The sequence below is a fragment of the Myxine glutinosa genome, chromosome 1 (genome assembly GCF_964187855.1).
Source record: "Myxine glutinosa chromosome 1, kmMyxGlut1.1, whole genome shotgun sequence".
NCBI classification, from domain to species: Eukaryota; Metazoa; Chordata; class Myxini; order Myxiniformes; family Myxinidae; genus Myxine; species Myxine glutinosa.
This window is the reverse complement of record NC_136261.1, coordinates 30,632,216-30,650,474: the sequence shown is the minus strand read 5'-3', so window position 1 is coordinate 30,650,474 and position 18,259 is coordinate 30,632,216. Positions and strand designations below refer to the sequence as shown.

General features: G+C 48.2%; 1 protein-coding gene across 9 annotated transcripts in view; it reads right to left on the bottom strand.

The window, feature by feature from the left end:
* LOC137422376 (trinucleotide repeat-containing gene 6C protein) overlaps positions 1-18,259 on the bottom strand; it is a 239,821-nt gene that overhangs the window by 94,810 nt on the left and 126,752 nt on the right. For 5 of the 9 annotated variants that reach the window (XM_068109130.2, XM_068109164.2, XM_068109151.2 and 2 more), the window contains exon 1: positions 5,488-5,625. The exons of 1 other annotated variant lie outside the window; for it this stretch is intronic. Coding sequence is in view for 1 of the 8 variants with exons in the window: in XM_068109144.2 (XP_067965245.1) it covers positions 5,488-5,498 (11 nt within the window). In the remaining 7 variants the exon portion in view is untranslated. Of the gene's footprint in view, positions 1-5,487; positions 5,687-18,259 lie in introns of those variants that run through there. 3 more of the 9 variants (XM_068109144.2, XM_068109157.2, XM_068109172.2) reach the window with 3 other exon arrangements.

Sequence of the window (18,259 nt, the reverse complement as noted above, 5' to 3'; positions counted from 1 at the left end):
ATAAAAAAAACGAGAAGACAGGGCAGCATGTAGAATCATACTAACAATCATAAGACTTTAAACAAATTTAAAAATACCTATTTTGGAGGGGGGGGGGGGGGGGGACAACCCTCCGACCCCATGTACCTCCTAAGACCCCAATTTTTCCAATGCCTTGAACAAACATTGGTACATCACGGGTGATGAAGGTTGTGGTCAAGTTTCATGAGAATTGCATGTATAGTTTCTAAGAAGAAAGCAAATAACTATTTTGGGGGGAAACGCCCCCTCCCCATCCCCCAAAGGGGCAGATATATTTAATGCCGTGAACAAACTTTAGTACATCACGGGTGATGAAGGTTGTGGTAAAGTTTCATCAAAACACTGTGTGTAGTTTCAGAGGCAAAAGCAAATTCCTATTTTTGGGGGGGGGGGGGGGGGGGGGGGGGGGTCGTCAGACTTAGATCCACTTTGACCCTGGTAGAGCCCCTTCGACCCCGATTTTTTTTTAAATGCCATGAACAAACTTGTCACAACACATATCATTTGTGCCAAATTTGGTCGCAATCGCATAAGTGGTATCGGAGAAGAAGTTTTAAGTGTTTGCGGACGGACAACAAACCATCGCAGAAGCTCCCGTGAACTACGTTCTGGGTGAGCTAACTAGAACGGTACTCAGTAGAGAGCATACCTCCACCAGGCTGAACAGTTTATGTTTTGTATCCCACCTATAGGCCAGATCTGGATTCAGACCTGAACCAAAATCTAATCGGCTTGTTCTCCTCACCAAACCAACTCATCCACCAAGTTGTCATAACTCGCACATACCTTTTTTAAAATATCATGTTATATATCGCTTTTCGCCCCATTTCTCAATGGTGAAGAATCACTTGAAAAATTAAATAACTATCGTATCCAAATCCATATTCAGATATTCACCAAAATCGAATCTGTTAGTCCTTGTCACACACCCAACCTCTCCACCACGTTTCATCTAAATCCGTCCATAACTTTTTGAGATATCCTGATATGTATAGTTTTTGGCCCCATTTCCCAATGGTGAAGAATCACTTTTAAAAAATCTATGAGCCAGATCCGAATTCAGATCTTCACCAAAATATAATCATTTCCTCCTTGTTACATACGCTACATCTCTGCCAAATTTCATCCGAATCCGTCCACAACTTTTTGAGATATCTTGTTCAGACATAGACAAACAAACAGACAGGGGTGAAAACAGAACCTCCATCCACCTTCGGTGGCGGAGGTAATAAATATTAAATAAGGAATAAAGATAGTGTTGCAAAAGCTCACAGGAAGACCACAATGTGTATGAGAACCAGACACAATAAACAAAAAATAAATAAATAAAAACTAAAGAATTCATAGAACACCTTACACTGTGGTCTTCAGAGGAAAAAAAACAAAACAAAGAAGACATCGGTGGGGTTTGCAAGAGGGTAAATTTGATTGGTCGAGATGTAAAAATGGCATTAAAATTTGTGTAAGTACTGCTAAACGAAAGCGTTTTGAAAGTGCCAAAAATGCAATTTGTGTTATACAGCGTTCAAGTACACAATTTAATTTAAATTAAAAGAAAAATTTACAAGGTTGTAGAAAAAAAAAATTCAGAAGTTTACCGCCTTGAATGTAGCGTCTTATTTCACACGTTACATTAGTTATGTCCTTAGTTATGTCCTAGCCTGGTTTTTGGCTTAGCGGTTAGGGTGCCGGCTTGGGATCCTAGAATCCTAGGATCCTGGGTTCGAATCCCGGTCGATCGCTGAATTAACGCCAGGGGGGTTGACTCAGCCTGTCATCCTTCCGAGGTCGGCAAATTGAGTACCAGCTTGCTGGGATGAATGATCACGGTGTACCCCGATTTAGAATAGGCCCCATAGAATATCCCTGCGCATCGTAAGAGCGTGACCAAGGGTTGGCGTCCGGCCATAAAAACATTGCCTCAAACAGGGAACCATGATTGTCATGGGGCCCGCAAGGCTAACCCCTGCTCTAGCGGGGAAAAATGGCCTTAAAACGATCATTCATTCATTCATATTCATTCACATTTAATAGTTATGACCTTACAAAAAACCGTTTCGTGTTTGGAATGATTTAAAATTGTTTGACTTCCAGGCAGAGTAATAATAATAATATTCCGATTTGTGTTCAAAATATTCAACTGAAAACAAACTGTTCCTCAATCATAAAACGACGTTTGAAGACAGGACAAATAACCAATTGCTTAACCCACAGGGGAATTAAAAACAAAGCCTCGATCAGGCAACGCCAACGAACTTGCCATAGACTTGGTCATTGGCACTTCAAATTAAGTTATTTAATTCATCGTCTCACCCAGAAAGGCTGTCTACTCCTCCCTCTTCCCTCCCCACCTGCGTCTGTCGTTAATGCCCTTGCTCGTGGCCAACGGTCATCCCACGACCCACAGCCAGGTCATTCCCTCAAATCACTCAGAGCATACCCCCACCTGGTGAACAGTTTACGTTTTGTATCTCAGAGTAGACCAGAAAATCACAATGCAGAATCACATTTAATCTAAATCAATCACAGGAATGACCATAGGTCAAGTCTTTTATACTCTGATCCACCCCTCGTTTTTGGCCATGTCACTCAATGGTGAAGAATTACTTTAAAATTCTACTAGCTGGATCCGGATCTTCACCAAAATTGAATCGATTCGTGTCACACACGCAACCTGCCCAAGTTTCATCCAAATCCATTCATAGCTTTTTGAGATATCCTGCTATGTATCGTTTTTGGCCCTATATTCCAAAGGTGAAGAAGAACTTCAAAAAATAAATAATCCTCATATCCGAATCCATATTCAGGTCTTCACCAAAATCGAATCGAATCGAATCGTCCTTGTCAGACACCCAACTAGTCCAAGTTTCGTCCAAATCCGTCCATAACTTTTCGAGATAACCTGCTATGTATTGTTTTTGGCCCCATTTCCGAATGGTGAAGAATCACTTTAAAAAACATATTGTAGCTGGATCCGAATCCGGATCTTCACCAAAATTGAATCATTTTGTTGGCGTCACATATGCTACATCTCTGCCAAATTTTCGTCCGAATCCGTCCACAACTTTTTGAGATATTCTGCTATGTATCGTTTTTGGCCCCATCTCCCAATGGTGAAGAATCACTTTTAAAAAACATATTGTAGCTGGATCCGAATCCAGATCTTCACCAAAATTGAATCATTTTGTTTGTGTCACATAAGCTACATCTCTGCCAAATTTCGTCCGAATCTGTACGCAACGTTTTGAGATATCCTGCTATGTAACGTTTTTGGCCCCATCTCCCAATGGTGAAGAATCACTTTTAAAAAAACATTGTAGCTGGATCCGAATCCGGATCTTCACCAAAATTGAATCATTTTGTTTGTGTCACATAAGCTACATCTCTGCCAAATTTCGTCCGAATCCTTACGCAACTTTTTGAGATATCCTGCTATGTATCGTTTTTGGCCCCATTTCCCAATGGTAAAGAATCACTTGAAAAAAACATTGTAGCTGGATCCGAATCGGGATCTTCACCAAAATTGAATCATTTTGTTGGTGTCACATAAGCTACATCTCTGCCAAATTTCGTCCGAATCCATCCGCAACTTTTTGAGATATCCTGCTCTGTAACGTTTTTGGCCCCATCTCCCAATGGTGAAGAATCACTTTAAAAAAAACATATTGTAGCTGGATCCGAATCCGGATCTTCACCAAAATGGAATCATTTTGTTGGCGTCACATACGCTACTTCTCTGCCAAATTTCGTCCGAATCCGTCCACAACGTTTTGAGATATCCTGCTATGTATCGTTTTTGGCCCCATCTCCCAATGGTGAAGAATCACTTTTAAAAAAACATATTGTAGCTGGATCCGAATCGGGATCTTCACCAAAATTGAATCATTTTGTTGGCGTCACATACGCTACATCTCTGCCAAATTTCGTCCGAATCCGTCCACAACTTTTTGAGATATCCTGCTATGTATCATTTTTGGCCCCATCTCCCAATGGTGAAGAATCACTTTTAAAAAACATATTGTAGCTGGATCCGAATCCGGATCTTTACCAAAATTGAATTATTGTGTTGGTGTCACATACACTACATCTCTGCGAGGTTTCGTCCGAATCCGTCCGCAACATTTTGAGATATCCTGCTATGTAACGTTTTTGGCCCCATCTCCCAATGGTGAAGAATCACTTTTAAAAAAACATATTGTAGCTGGATCCGAATCGGGATCTTCACCTCTTTGGGCTTCCTGAAAAGCGCTATATAAAATAAATGCATTATTATTATCATTAAAATTGAATCATTTTGTTGGCGTCACATAAGCTACATCTCTGCCAAATTTCGTCCGAATGCGTCCACAACTTTGAGATATTTTGTTCACAAACAGACAGGGGTGAAAACATAACCTCCATCTACCTTTGGTTGGGGAGGTAATAAACTCGAGGTTTGGATTTACAAAGAGCACAAAACTTCAATACAAGTTTATATGCAACAAAACTCACGGGTACTCCTGGTCTACAACCCAACATGTGAAACTCCAAAACAAAACAAGATCCATCGATAGCCCAAGAAATTCATTTAAAATCGGTGTGAGCAACAGGACGAAAGATAACCTAAACAACAACGTTTCATTACCATCCGTGTTCACTACAAAAGGTTCGGAATGAAGCAAACAGCTGCGTGAAATACTAATGAATAATTAACACTGCAATAACCTCCTGGAAATAAACCGCGAAACCCACAAGAGCACAAAGTACCAACTCCCAACAACTTCCCTTTTTTTTTTTTAATACAAAGTCGAGGCTCATGGAGGAGCACAAATCGAGCGACTCGCAAACAAACCCGAGCGGGACGGAGATCGCGGGGGATGGGAGAAACTTAGCGGGAGAAAAAAAAAAAAGATCAAAATAGAAACAAACAAAAAGTCTGGAATCGTGGATCGGGCACAATCAATGCAGAGACGAGCGTCCAACCTGTAAAAAGTCGCACCTGCTCGGATCGAGCCGTTTAACGAACGACACACCTTGGCACGGACACCCCACACGAACGTCCTTTACGACGTTTGAAACGGGGGAAGTGTTAATGAAAACTTATGTACGGAGATACAATTACAAAGCGAGGAAGCAAACGGGAGATTCGAAAGCGTAAGATGGAGGGAGAGGGGAGGGGAGGGGAGGGGAGGGGGGGAATGGGGGTCAAGCGTCGAGATCCGTCGACCAGTGAACTCCTTGGACTAGTCAAGAGGAGTCCTTCCACGACCTCCTCGGCCCCGGGGGTTCGAAGCACTAGCAGCAGCTCGACGATCCGGCACTTCGAATGCGAGATTTACGTTACTGTCGTGGAGCCGCCAGCAATAGGCATTTTAAAGGAAATAACCGATAATCGCCGCAAACGGCAGCGTCAAAAGCAATGCAAACAATCAACACCATAAATAATGGACGAAATAAACAGCGTTGTCAGCAGCGTGAGGCCCTTACCTCATGAGCATAAAGTGCAGCGTTACGACGTAAAAATTCGATGATAAAGCATAAGGGAGCAAAGAATAACTGGGCAGAGCTTCTTTTTTTTTTAAACGGAATGAAAGAAATTTTACGAGAAAAAGACTGAGGCACTCGCCCGATCTCCAAACTACAACCGCTTGCCCGCCATCTTGTCTCTTCGGTCTGGCGAGCCGCCGGAAGTACTTTATAATCTTCTTCTTCTTCATCTTTCGTACTCTTTTAACTTCCTCTTTTTATTTCTTCTTTCGCTATACTTCACACATTCGTCGAAGTTAACGGTATTTTAAGGCATATCTCACATACCTTTCCCTTTATGTCATAGGTAAACACCCGCCGCGCTGAATTCTTCGCCTTTGAATTTTCTTTTACGGTACAGGCGGAAAGTGACGTAATATATTGTATATAAACTGAAACGAAGCATTTGCTAATTTTACACTTGGCGCCAATCCCTGTAATACGTACGTATATTCAAGGGATACCTCCACGTCCGTGAGTCCCCGACTTTATTTTATTAACTTTTTTAAAATATTAATTTTATTTTTTATTTATTAATCATTGTTATTTATTGGATGACCGTAATTATTATTAATAATTTAATTTATTTAAATATTTTATTAGTTATTTTATTAATATGTTTTAGATAGCCCCAAGCCTTTTGTGTGGTGGGAAAATGTGTTTCGAGACATGTTTGCAGTGGCGAGAGAGGTCTTCTTCTTCTTCCTTCCATTGCACCGCCACAAGCACCACATCCCACAACTTGAAATCCACAGACTATATTCACAGTCCCGTTAGTCACCCATATTTTACACCACACACGGACACCTTTATTAAATATCCGCACCTCACACGAACCGCGCACCGCAAGAAGGATGACGCAGCATTTGAACGGACTTTGTTGGGAAGCGCTGAGGGAAAGACGTCTGGTGAAGAACATCCGAAGAACGGTGTCAGGTATGAAGATTCCCTGCATCACCCAAATGTGTGTCAGATGGTCGTGAAAAGGCCATTGGGAATTGGCGAGGCCGCGGATGGTTCGTACGTGCCTGTACAATCTGGACCCTTGATTGGCTAATCTTTTGGCGGCCATGTGCCCATGTTGCAGTGCTCACGTTAATGTAGAGGTAGAAGGATTATCTCCATTCACTCTGCACACACCGCTGTGTCGCCGCGGAGGGTCCGCACGCCGCCATTTTGGTTAGCACTTTGAACACACGCCAGCCAGCCATAACTACGGACGTGTATTAATAAAAACATGAAAAAAGAAGAAGAAAAAAAGGGGGGTAGGTTGAACCAGCTCAATAACAGTGGTGGTTCAAGGGTTAATTTGTCAGGGGGAATCAGTACCACTGGAATGAATGGTGGTTTGTGGGTGGCTAACCGAAAAGAAAAAAAGTTATTAGCTTACAAATTGACGATTCTTTTGAGGTCCCTCCATCCCTCATAAGGCAAGTTCCTTTACTGCTCACAAATGTACAAAACAAGGAGGGAGGGATCCATCATAAGGCTAGTTCCTTTCCAGCTCACAAGTTGACAACCAAAATGAAGAAAAAAATCTCACATGCCCTTGCATTTGTCAATCTTTGCCCCGGGGGCACCTACTTCCTGCACTGATATGTGGGTGAAAACTTTACGTAAAATAAATGTTTAAAAAGTACACAAATCTACACTATTAAATATAAGAAAAAGTGTACTTAGTGTTGTGGCCAATGTACATTTTGAAATCAGGTCACCCATGACCAGATTCCTTCAATCATAAATATCATTACACAGATGACTTTTAAAAAACAAATAACTCCACATCCTTTTTAAATTTTTTATAGCACAGCATAGCATTATAGCATTGCTTCAAGATACAAGAGAATCCTGCAAGTTCAGATGGTATTCAGGCAGTATTTGCACTGTCGTGGCTTTAATGGCAACTAGCCGAAACCCGTGGAACATCCACGGAAGGGAGGATGTGGTGTATGGATAGAGTGTACCATTATGGATGGCATCGGGGATTTGCTTGTCCGAGTAAGAGTTAGGAAGAAAGATGAGAATGAAGAGTGCGTATATTAACAACGATCGCCGACACCGGCACAAATGCATGCTCTGGATTGTCCACTCAGTGGACGGCTTGCTTTCGCCTTCGCCTGTCCAATCAGTGGACGGCTTGCTTCGCCTTCGCCCAGCAGACGCCAATACGATGGTGTCGTAAGATGGCGTCGTATCAGCAGTTAATCGGATGCTTTTGGGCCCCAACGTCGGCTAATTCAGATTTTTCGAGTATGGCTGTACGTGATAAACAAAGACCGAGGTTCGTAGATCGTAAATCCATTAGTGCCGTGGGCATCGGGTCACTGGGTGCGGCGTAAAAGGGATAACAAAGTCGAGTCCTTACGCTATTATTATATAGACTAGCCGAAACCCGTGGAGCATCCACGGAAGGGAGGATGTGGTGTATGGATAGAGTGTACCATTATGGATGGCATAGGGGATTTCCTTGTCCGAGTAAGAGTTAGGAAGAAAGATGAGAATGAAGAGTGTGTATATGAACAACGTATTTATTGCAATCTACTTAAATGACAACGCTACGATATACTTTTGAAAATATCATGTACCGTCTCGAAATCAATTCCATCCTTTTATCTCTTCGTATACAACTCACTGATTTCTACCTTATCGTGAACAGGGTAAAGCCTACTTTGATAATCATGAACGGTGGCAGATGCAGGAGTTGGTGAAACGAAAGGGGGGGGGGGGGGGGGCTGATCATGACCTACCCGATGCCACATGGCCTACGCCATTTGTTGAGATCATGGCCACAACGGAAACACAACAACTGGATAGGTACGGCCTAGGCCTATGCCTACGTTTCGTCACTCGGCGAAGTACACTTTGTTTTAAGCTTTCAGAAGCTGAAGCCTTGTTATTTATTGCTTTATATGATACTGATGGGCTGCTGATCGGTTTCACTTCGTCGTAATCACAGTATATGGAATAAATTATGGTAAACCCACCTGATGAGGTTAGCGTACACCGCGATCGACGACACCGGCACAAATGGCGGAATGCATGCTCTGGATTGTCCACTCAGTGGACGGCCTGCTGTCGCCTTCGACTGTCCAATCAGCGGACGGCTTGCTGCGCCTTCACCCAGCAGACGCCAATACGATGGCGTCGTAAGATGGCGTCGTATCGGCCGTTAATCGGATGCTTTTGGGCCCCAGCGTCGGCGAATTCAGATTTTTCGAGTATGTCTATACGTGATAAACAAAGAGCGCGGTTCGTAGATCGTAAATCCATTAGTGCCGTGGGCATCGGGTCACTGGGTGCGGCGTAAAAGGGATAACAAAGTCGAGTCCTTACGGTATTATTATATAGATGGTGTGTAGTGGGCAAAACGATCACCTCGCATAAAACCTTGTTATTCCTTTTCTGGCAATATTGATTATCTTTGTTCACTTAAAACCCCAACCCTGGTGTTGGGCTAGCGGCTCAGGTGCCGGCTTAGGATCCTAGGATCCTGGGTTCGAATCCCGGTCGATCGCTGAATTAACGCCAGGGGGGTTGACTCAGCCTGTCATCCTTCCGAGGTCGGCTAATTGAGTACCAGTTCACTGGTAATTCCCTGTTTGTCGTAAAAAGGCGACAAAAAGGGTTGGCGGCAGGAAGGGCATCCGGCTGTAAAACATTGCTTCAAAAAGGGGACCAAAAAACAACAACAACCACGGTTCCCGAAAAAGGCCAACCCCCGCTTTGTGGGGAAAAATGGCCTCTAAAGGTGTTTTTATTTATTTATTTACTTAAAACCGACTTAGTCATTAATAGCCAATATTTTGCACTGAAAAGTCAAGGAGAATGGGAACATTATAAATGGAAGAACATTACACTTTAGTTCCTATTCAGTAAAGCCATGTTCTGGCATAATCTGGACAGAATTAAATTCAGAAAATGAAGAAAAAAAGGTTATTCAATGAAATACCTTCATATCCATATGCAGAATATTAATATTGGTACATGGTTGTACATGTAAAACAAAAATACAAGTTACTTATCTAAGGAGAATGGAGAAATGGAGAAAACTTCCACTCCTTTGTATTTTTTTAAAAGTAAATTATAAGTGAAGGGATATTACACAAAAATATTCATCCCACTACAGCCTACTGGTGCTTAAATAAGTCTAACTTTGTTAATTCCTTTCAAACAAGTGGTCCACAGATTTTTTCATTCATCTGCCTAGCAAGGTGATGCATCCGTATCTTCACATATGATGCAGCCACACTCTTGATGAGGTAAAATACATGATTATTGTCTGCTTCACAATCAAACATATGCTCGGAGAGAGAATCAAATACTGCACGGTAACCAATTTCACCTAGCACTGCACATGAAATTGCATGGGAGATGCCAAATGCTTGTGGAAGGTTGCCACCTGTCACGCTCAACAGCCGTTGAATGCATTTCTCTGTGGTCTCGCAAACTTTCACAACATCTAGATCAGGCCTGACTAATCCACCCCTATTTTTCTTTTTTAAGAAACTGTCCTCCATAACTTCTCCAGTAATCAAGGCAGCAGCACACTCCTCACAAGACGGGCATTTCTTTGTCATCTTCACAACATAACCAGCAATGTAGGTGAATGGCAGAGTTCTTGTAAGGAGACAGCGCAATGATGTTCGGGATGTCATAGTAGTCGTGATCTGTTGAAGAGGGACTCCTCAGAGACAAGTCATACTTTCTTGTCAAGAGCATGTCCCCTTCATGGTGTGAGTCAGCAGTAGTTGTAATTGCACGAGAAACATGAAGTATGCTTGTCTGATCTTGTGCAGTGCAGTTCCCACCGACTCCTTCAATTTCATGCCTGACAAGCATCTTCCTGTAGGATGTTGTGAATTCTCGTGCTGTTGGATTGTTGTTACACCCTAAGGAAGACCGCATCGCACAGAAGAATAGTTCAAGGTGGTCTTGGCTCATTTTGTACGTAAGAATGTACTTCAGTTTGGGATGCTCTGTAGACACTGGCTTGTCATACATGTACTGCACATTTCTGATGCCTGCTAAGAAGCCAACGAATGGGGTTTTCCATGGACTGGTGAACATTTTCTTGCCACTGGCATCTGTGAGAGTGGAAATGTAGTTGAAGGCATCCGACAAGAATGGTTTCCACAGATGCTCATTGGCTGGTCGCAGTGGGGCCTTAAATCCTCGAGCCATGGGATTGCGTGAGTTGAGCACATCGAAGAGACGATCGATTGTTCTAATAAATTTTACAGTGGCATCACAGCCTCTAAATTGAGGTAGTCCCTGATCTCGCAAAAATTCTATCGCATCTGCAACACTGCTACTTCGTGTTTGGGCAGCAATGTTCACCTTCATTTTTTGTTTTTGCCACTGGATGTGCACATTTCAAACTTCATTGCCCAGTCGCAAACCTTCCAATTCCTGAAGTTTTTGCAGTTCTTTGATGTACTCCCACTTGAATGGATTGTCTTCTTCATCTTTAAGAATGCCATTTGAAGCCAGGGTGTTTCTCATTAGTTCAAGCATATGGCATATGTCTAGAAATACGCTCACTCGATGGTTGGGGTCCAGAGGATGGGGAAAGGAAGGGACAAGGTTAGGTACCGTCATCGTGGCACACAATGTCCAAAGCATTGTCAAATGGCATGATGGACCATCACAAGTGATTGACTCTACCCACACTCCAATATCTGTGAGCTTACTCAGGCACTGTTGTACTAAATTAGCTCGTTCCACAGCAGACATGCCATTTATGAGGAAATAGCCCACAGGAAGTTTCCAACTGGCATTCAGCAGGACTACCATAAAGACAAGGGCATCAGTAGCCACTGGGTTAGTGTCATCATCACACTCAGTGCCCATATCAACATAACCATGGAACCTCTTCCCATCCCACTGCACATGTTTTTTTATTGCCATCTCATCTAGCATAAGACCACACACAAGTTCATGTCCACTATCCTCAGAGACAAGTCATACTTTCTTGTCTTGTCTTGTCTTGTCTCACCTTCATTCCAAGGGTGGTGAATGATTCTGCTGTAAAACCTGGTTGTCCTTCAATAGTACTATACCATTTACGAATCACCGAATGGTGGGGCAACTGCAAGTCAAAGGTTTTGCGCACAAACCTGTATGCTTTGGCTGAGTATAAATTCAGAGTCAAGGCAAAGGCACGTAATGCAGGGGGATATTTCTCTTTGGAGGTTGCATCTTTGTGTCTTGCCCTCACAAGTCGCTTCATTATTTCTGAGGGAACATCACATGTTTTCTCCAACATTTCTATCCCGTGCTCTGACATCAGATTCTTCTCCTTCAGTGTCTTCACAACAGACTTCAGGGTGTTTACCTTTTTACAAAGTCGGCGTGATTTCGTTTGCGAGCTCTTGAGTCGTTTCCAAAGAGAAGTAACTTTATCATGCATTTTGTCAAGTTTACGTTTGACACTCCTTGGACTTTCATTAATGCTGTAGGTGTGGTCATGCAATTGATGTGTCTTCGTTGGAGTGTGGTGTGTTGGAACTCCAGCTGTTATGTCATTGTCAGCTATGGTTGAGTTTGGAGTATCTTTCATACACCCAGCCTCATCCTCAGATGGAGGTTGAATGACACTTCTTGGACGTGGCAGTTTGCGATGGTTGATATAATATTTTGACCTGCATGTCCACAATATAATACTTTCAAATCCATGCATCACTGATTTAAATGTTATGTTGTAGCGTGGTGCTACGCACGCAACTTGTTTGCCAAAGAAGGTAAGCCACAACGCGTAGGATCAAAAGAGTCTTTATTGTAAAGCTCAAACTGTAGCACTGACTTGCTCGGGGCTGCGAGCCCCGTGTATATCCCGAGGCCACGCCTACCCCTCGGGCGTGGCCGACACCCCATTGGTGCGCGGAATGATGTCACCGCGCCAGCGAGCCATCGTGTCCGCCACACGCGCCCCCCCAGAATTCCCGCGCACCTGAAGGGTCAGTTTGCGGGGCAAACGGATGACCCGGCCGAAGCGCCCTCTGGCGGCTGGCGGCGTTTGGGATGCCGGGATGCCATCTGGGATGCCTCTGGCGGCATCTGGAATGGGTGCAGGACAGGGGGGTGGCGCGCCGGCGGGGCTGGGCGGTGCCGGGGGTTCGCCCGCCGGGGGGCGGCCCCGACGAGGGGGCCGAGCCGCTTGCGGGGGGTGGTCCACGTCGAGGTGGGCCGGCTTGAGGCGGTCCACGGAAACGCGGTCAGGAGTACCGCCGATGTCCAGGATGAAATGCTTCGCCCCGGTCTCCAGCACGCGGAAGGGCCCGTCGTACGGGGGTCGCAGCGGTGTCCGGTGGGCGTCGTGGCGGACGAAAACGTACTCCGCCGTACGAAGCTCCGGGGCGACGTGCGTTGGCGGGCACCTGCGGTGCGCCGTCGGCACCGGGGTGAACCTCCGGGCGGTCTCCTGCAGTGCGGAGCGCTGCTGCGCCGCGGACCATGGTGCCGTGGAGTCGGGGAGGAACTCGCCCGGCACCCGCAGCGGTTGTCCGAAGACCAACTCAGCCGCGGATGCGCGCAGGTCGTCCTTGGGCGCCGTCCTGAGGCCCAGCAGGACCCAGGGGAGCCTGTCGACCCAGCCGCCGTCGCGGAGGGTGGCCCGGAGCGCGGCCTTCAAGGAGCGATGGAAGCGCTCGCACAAGCCGTTGGCCTGGGGGTGGTAGGCCGTGGTGTGGTGCAGCTGGACGCTGAGCCCCCGCGCTACCGCCCCCCAGAGCTCTGAGGTGAACTGGGGGCCGCGGTCGGACGAGATGTCCGAGGGGGCGCCGAACCGGGCAACCCAGGTGGCGATGAACGTCTGCACGACGTCCGCCGCCGTCGTCGCCGCCAAAGGCACGGCCTCCGGCCACCGGGTGGTGCGGTCCACCATGGTGAGGACGTGGGTGAAACCCCGCGAGGGGGGCAGAGGTCCCACCAAGTCCATGTGAACGTGGTCGAACCGACGTTCGGGCACAGTAAACGGGGCCAACGGGGCCTGTGTGTGGCGGTGCACCTGCGCGCGCTGGCACGCGAGGCACGTCCTGGCCCATTCGCGGACGGCCTTCCGGAGGCCATGCGAGACGAACTTGTCGGCGACCAGCCTCTGGGAGGCCTTCGTGCCCGGGTGGGACAGGCCGTAGATGGCGTCAAAAACCCGGCGCTGCCAGCCCGCGGGCACGATGGGGCGAGGCCGGCCAAGGGAGACGTCGCACGAGGGCCGTGCCCGCGCCGTCGAACGTCACCTCGGTGACGCGGAGGCCCGTGACGGCGGTCCGCAAGGCCTGGACGTCGGGGTCGGCGGTCTGGTCCGCCGCCATCCTGGCATAGTCGATCCCAAGGTGGACCGCGTGGGCGACGGACCGGGAAAGGCAATCCGCCACCGGGTTGTCCTTCCCCACGACGTGCCGGATGTCCGTCGTGTACTCGGACACGGCCGAGAGGTGACGCTGCTGCCGGGCCGACCACGGCTCGGCGACCTTGGCCATCGCGAAAACCAGGGGCTTGTGGTCGACGAAGGCCGTGAACGAACGGCCCTCGAGCAGATGGCGGAAATGCCGGACTGTCAGGTGAAGCCCGAGGAGCTCGCGGTCAAAGGTACTGTACCGCCGTTCGTGTGGGCAGAGCTGCCGGCTAAAAAATGCCAGCGGCTGCCAAGCCCCCTTCACCCATTGCTCGTGCACCGCGCCCACCGCGTAGTCTGACGCGTCGGTGGTGAGGGCGATCGGTGCATCGGGCGCCGGGTGCTCGAGCATGGTGGCGTTGGCCAAGGCGAGCTTCGCGCCCGCGAACGCCGCGTCCATCGGCTTGGTCCAAGCAACGTCACCTTTGCCCGGCTTCCCCCGGAGGGCCTCGTGCAGGGGGTGCAGGAGCTGGGCGACGCGGGGCAGGAAACGGTGGTAAAAGTTCACCATGCCCAGGAACTCCTGGAGCCCCTTGATCGTGCGGGGGCGCGGAAACCCCCTGACCGCCTCCACCTTGGCCGGTAAGGGGATGGCCCTGTGCCTGGTGACGCGGTGCCCCAAAAAGTCGATTTCGGCGACGCCGAACCGGCACTTGGCGGGGTTGACGATCAGGCCATGCCGGCCCACGCGTTCGAAGAGCGTGCGGAGATGGCGGAGGTGCTCCTCACGGGACGCGCTTGCAACGAGGATGTCGTCCAGGTAGACGTAAACGAAGTCCAAGTCGCGCAAGACGCTGTCCATCAGCCGTTGGAACGCCTGAGCCGCATTCTTCAACCCGAAGGGCATCCGCAGGAACTCGAAGAGGCCGAATGGTGTGATGACGGCCGTCTTCGGTATGTCCTCCGGCCTGACGGGGACCTGGTGGTATCCGCGGATGAGGTCCACCTTGGAGAAGAGGGACATTTTCGCCAACCGGGCGGAAAAGTCTTGGATGTGAGGGACCGGGTAGCGGTCGGGGGTGGTAGCATCTTTGAGGCGGCGGTAGTCTCCGCATGGCCGCCATCCCCCGCCGGGCTTCGACACGATGTGCAGCGGCGATGCCCATGCGCTGTTGGAGCGCCGTACGATGCCCAGCCGCTCCAGCGTAGCGAACTCCGCTTTCGCCACCGCGAGCTTCGTCAGCTCGAGGCGGCGTGCCCGGGCGTAGACCGGTGGCCCGACGGTGGGGATGTGATGCTCCATCCCATGCTTGACGGCCACCGCCGAGAAGGTGGGCCGCGTGAGGGCCGGGAAACTGGCGAGGAGGCGGGTAAAGTCATCCGCTGCCGGAAGCGTACAAACCAAACTCGCCGGGACGGAACCGTTTAGCAAGCCGCTTGGTGAGCCGCTCGGTGAGCCGCTCAGTGAGCCGCTCAACGAGCTGCTCAGCGAGCGAGCTAAAGATTTCGGCCTGGACGAGCCGTCTGTGCTTCACGTCCACCAACAACCCATTTGCACATAGGAAGTCCGCACGAGCAATGCCATGGGCATGCTGGCGGTTACAAACGACCATTGAAAGCGCTGCCTTCCGAACCGCAGGGAGAGGCAGCGCTTCCCGAATGTGCGTATGGGTGTACCGTTGGCTGCAAGCAATGCGGGGCCCCGGCCCGCGGTTCGCTTGTCGGACGCGTGGGCTGGGATGACGCTTACCTGCGCTCCTGTGTCGCAGAGGAAGCGGCGCCCGGACAAGTTGTCCGTGATGAATAAGAGGCTGCCGGAATTGCCGACGCTCAGGGCCGCTACCGAGCGTCGGCTCGGTCGTTTCCCGACTTGCCAAATGAGCACGGCGGGCAACACTTCTTAGCCTTGTGGCCGAACCTGGCGTGGAAACAGCACCAGGCTTGCGGCGGGAGCGGCGGAGGCCGCGGCTTTCGCCGCTGCAGTGGTGGTGGGCGGGGCATGGCGGAGGCCACGAGGTGTGCATGCGCATCAGCCTCGGGATCCACGAGGTGTGCAGCTGCATCAGCCTCGGGATCCACGACGGCCGCACCGAAGCTCGCCCGCGTGTCACAAGCCGCAAAAAACTTGTCGGCCTCGACGGCCAGAGCGTGGGGTTCCCCTATTTTGGAACCGGCCAACGCGAGGCGTACCTGTGCCGGTAGCTGGCGTAGAAAAAGCGCCCGGAATAAAAAATCCGGGGCTTTGTCACCCAGCAACGACAGCATGTAGTCCATCCGTACCGATGGTCGTGTGTCGCCGAGTTCGGGAAGGTCCAGGAGGCGGTCTGCCCGTTCGAACTCCGTGAGGCCGAACGTGGCGATGAGGAGACGTTTGAGCGCCGTGTACTTGCGCTCTGCCGGTGGGTGCCGCAGGATGGACACGACTCGGGCGGCCGTGCCGGGCCCGAGGGCGGCGATCACGTGATAGTAACGCATCTCGTCCGCCGTTATTCCTCGAAGCTGGAACTGTGCTTCGGCCTGCACGAACCATACCTCGGCCTGTGCTTCCCAAAACTCAGGGAGCTTTACCGCGACCGCGTTGCTGGCCATGGCGCGTTCTGTGGTCAGCGACGGTTGAACCAAAAGGGGTCACCAGTGTAGCGTGGTGCTACGCACGCAACTTGTTTGCCAAAGAAGGTAAGCCACAACGCGTAGGATCAAAAGAGTCTTTATTGTAAAGCTCAAACTGTAGCACGGACTTGCTCGGGGCTGCGAGTCCCGTGTATATCCCGAGGCCACGCCTACCCCTCGGGCGTGGCCGACACCCCATTGGTGCGCGGAATGATGTCACCGCGCCAGCGAGCCATCGTGTCCGCCACAATGTAACCCTTTATACATTTTGTGACCAAAATAAGGCATTTCACATTTTGACTGAAAAGGATTTATTCTCTTTCACATTTTAGTCTTTCGGTTTAAATAACCCCGACAACCTTTTGGAAAGAAGAGGACGAATATAAAGTAAATTTGTGAATGTCTAGTCTCTACCTTCCTGAGATGTTCTGGAAAGTTGAAAAGTGTTGGTACAGCATCTGGATGAAGACGTGTTGTCTGGCCAGTGCGATCGAAACACTTCCCCACAAATTGATCACAGCAGAGTGCCGTGTATGGACTAGGTGACCAGCAGTCTCTTCTCATCTTGACAACCCACTCCTTCAAAAGAGCAGGTTTACTTCTTGGAAACCTGAAGTTTAAAAGAAATGGAGGAGAACAGTACATGTACAGTGGAGTCATATTCACACATACATTTTTCTTCATCTAATAATATTTCAAATAGAAATCTTGCATTTGCTTTTACTGAAAAAAAAAATGAACAAAATTATTCTCAAAAGACTGAGAAAGTGAGATTTATGTGGTTCCACTTGTGATTAAGTAAAACAATGTAATACACACATTAATTCAAAGCAAACACAGTCATACCGTATACATAAATTATTACATTCCTTGTAATACTAATAGTATGAATGATCGTTTTAAGGCCATTTTCCCCGCAAGAGCAGGGTTTAGCCTTGCGGGCCCCATGACAATCATGGTTCCCTGTTTGAGGCAATGTTTTTTTTTTATGGCCACATGCCCTTCCTGACGCCAACCCTTAGTCGCCTCTTACGATGTGCAGGGATACAGTGTACCTATTCTAAACCGGGATCATTCATCCCAGCACGCTGGCACTCAATTTGCCGACCTCGGAAGGATGACAGGCAGAGTCAACCCCCCTGATGTTAATTTTAGCGATCGACTGGGATTCGAACTCAGGATCCTAAGATCCCAAGCCTGCACCCTAACCGCTAAGCCAACACCAGGCTGTAATAATACTAATCGTATATATGTATAATAATATGTAATACTAATAGTATATATGCCAATAATATGAAACCCCATTCTGACAAAATCAGCAAAGATATCAGTGACATAGGTCAATCTAGTACAGCCTGTATAAAGAGTTAAAGACTATTTCCAAGGTCCGCTGTCTCGAACAAAACACAAATTTACACTGTCTGGTGGAGTCCAAAATAGGTAGACGTGCTCTGCCTCTGCTGCCCTGGTCTATTTTGACGATTTTGTATTGGTCAGAGACAACACTCCGGTCTTACTACAAACATGACAAATCGGCTCTCTGGTCTGGATCCACGTTCGAGTTTCGTCTTTTGGATGGTGACGTGAAAAGTCAGTCCCAGAGAGGTAAATAGTCATATTTGACTGAACAAGGGTATTAGTTTTTCGCTAGGAGTGGTCTAGACTAGACTATTGACTAGTTTTCAATGAATTTTGCTTACAAAAATATTTCACATGAATGATGACCGGACCGAGATATAAAGACTGAAAAATTCAAAGTGAAGCATGCAAGACTATGAAATTATGTTTGTC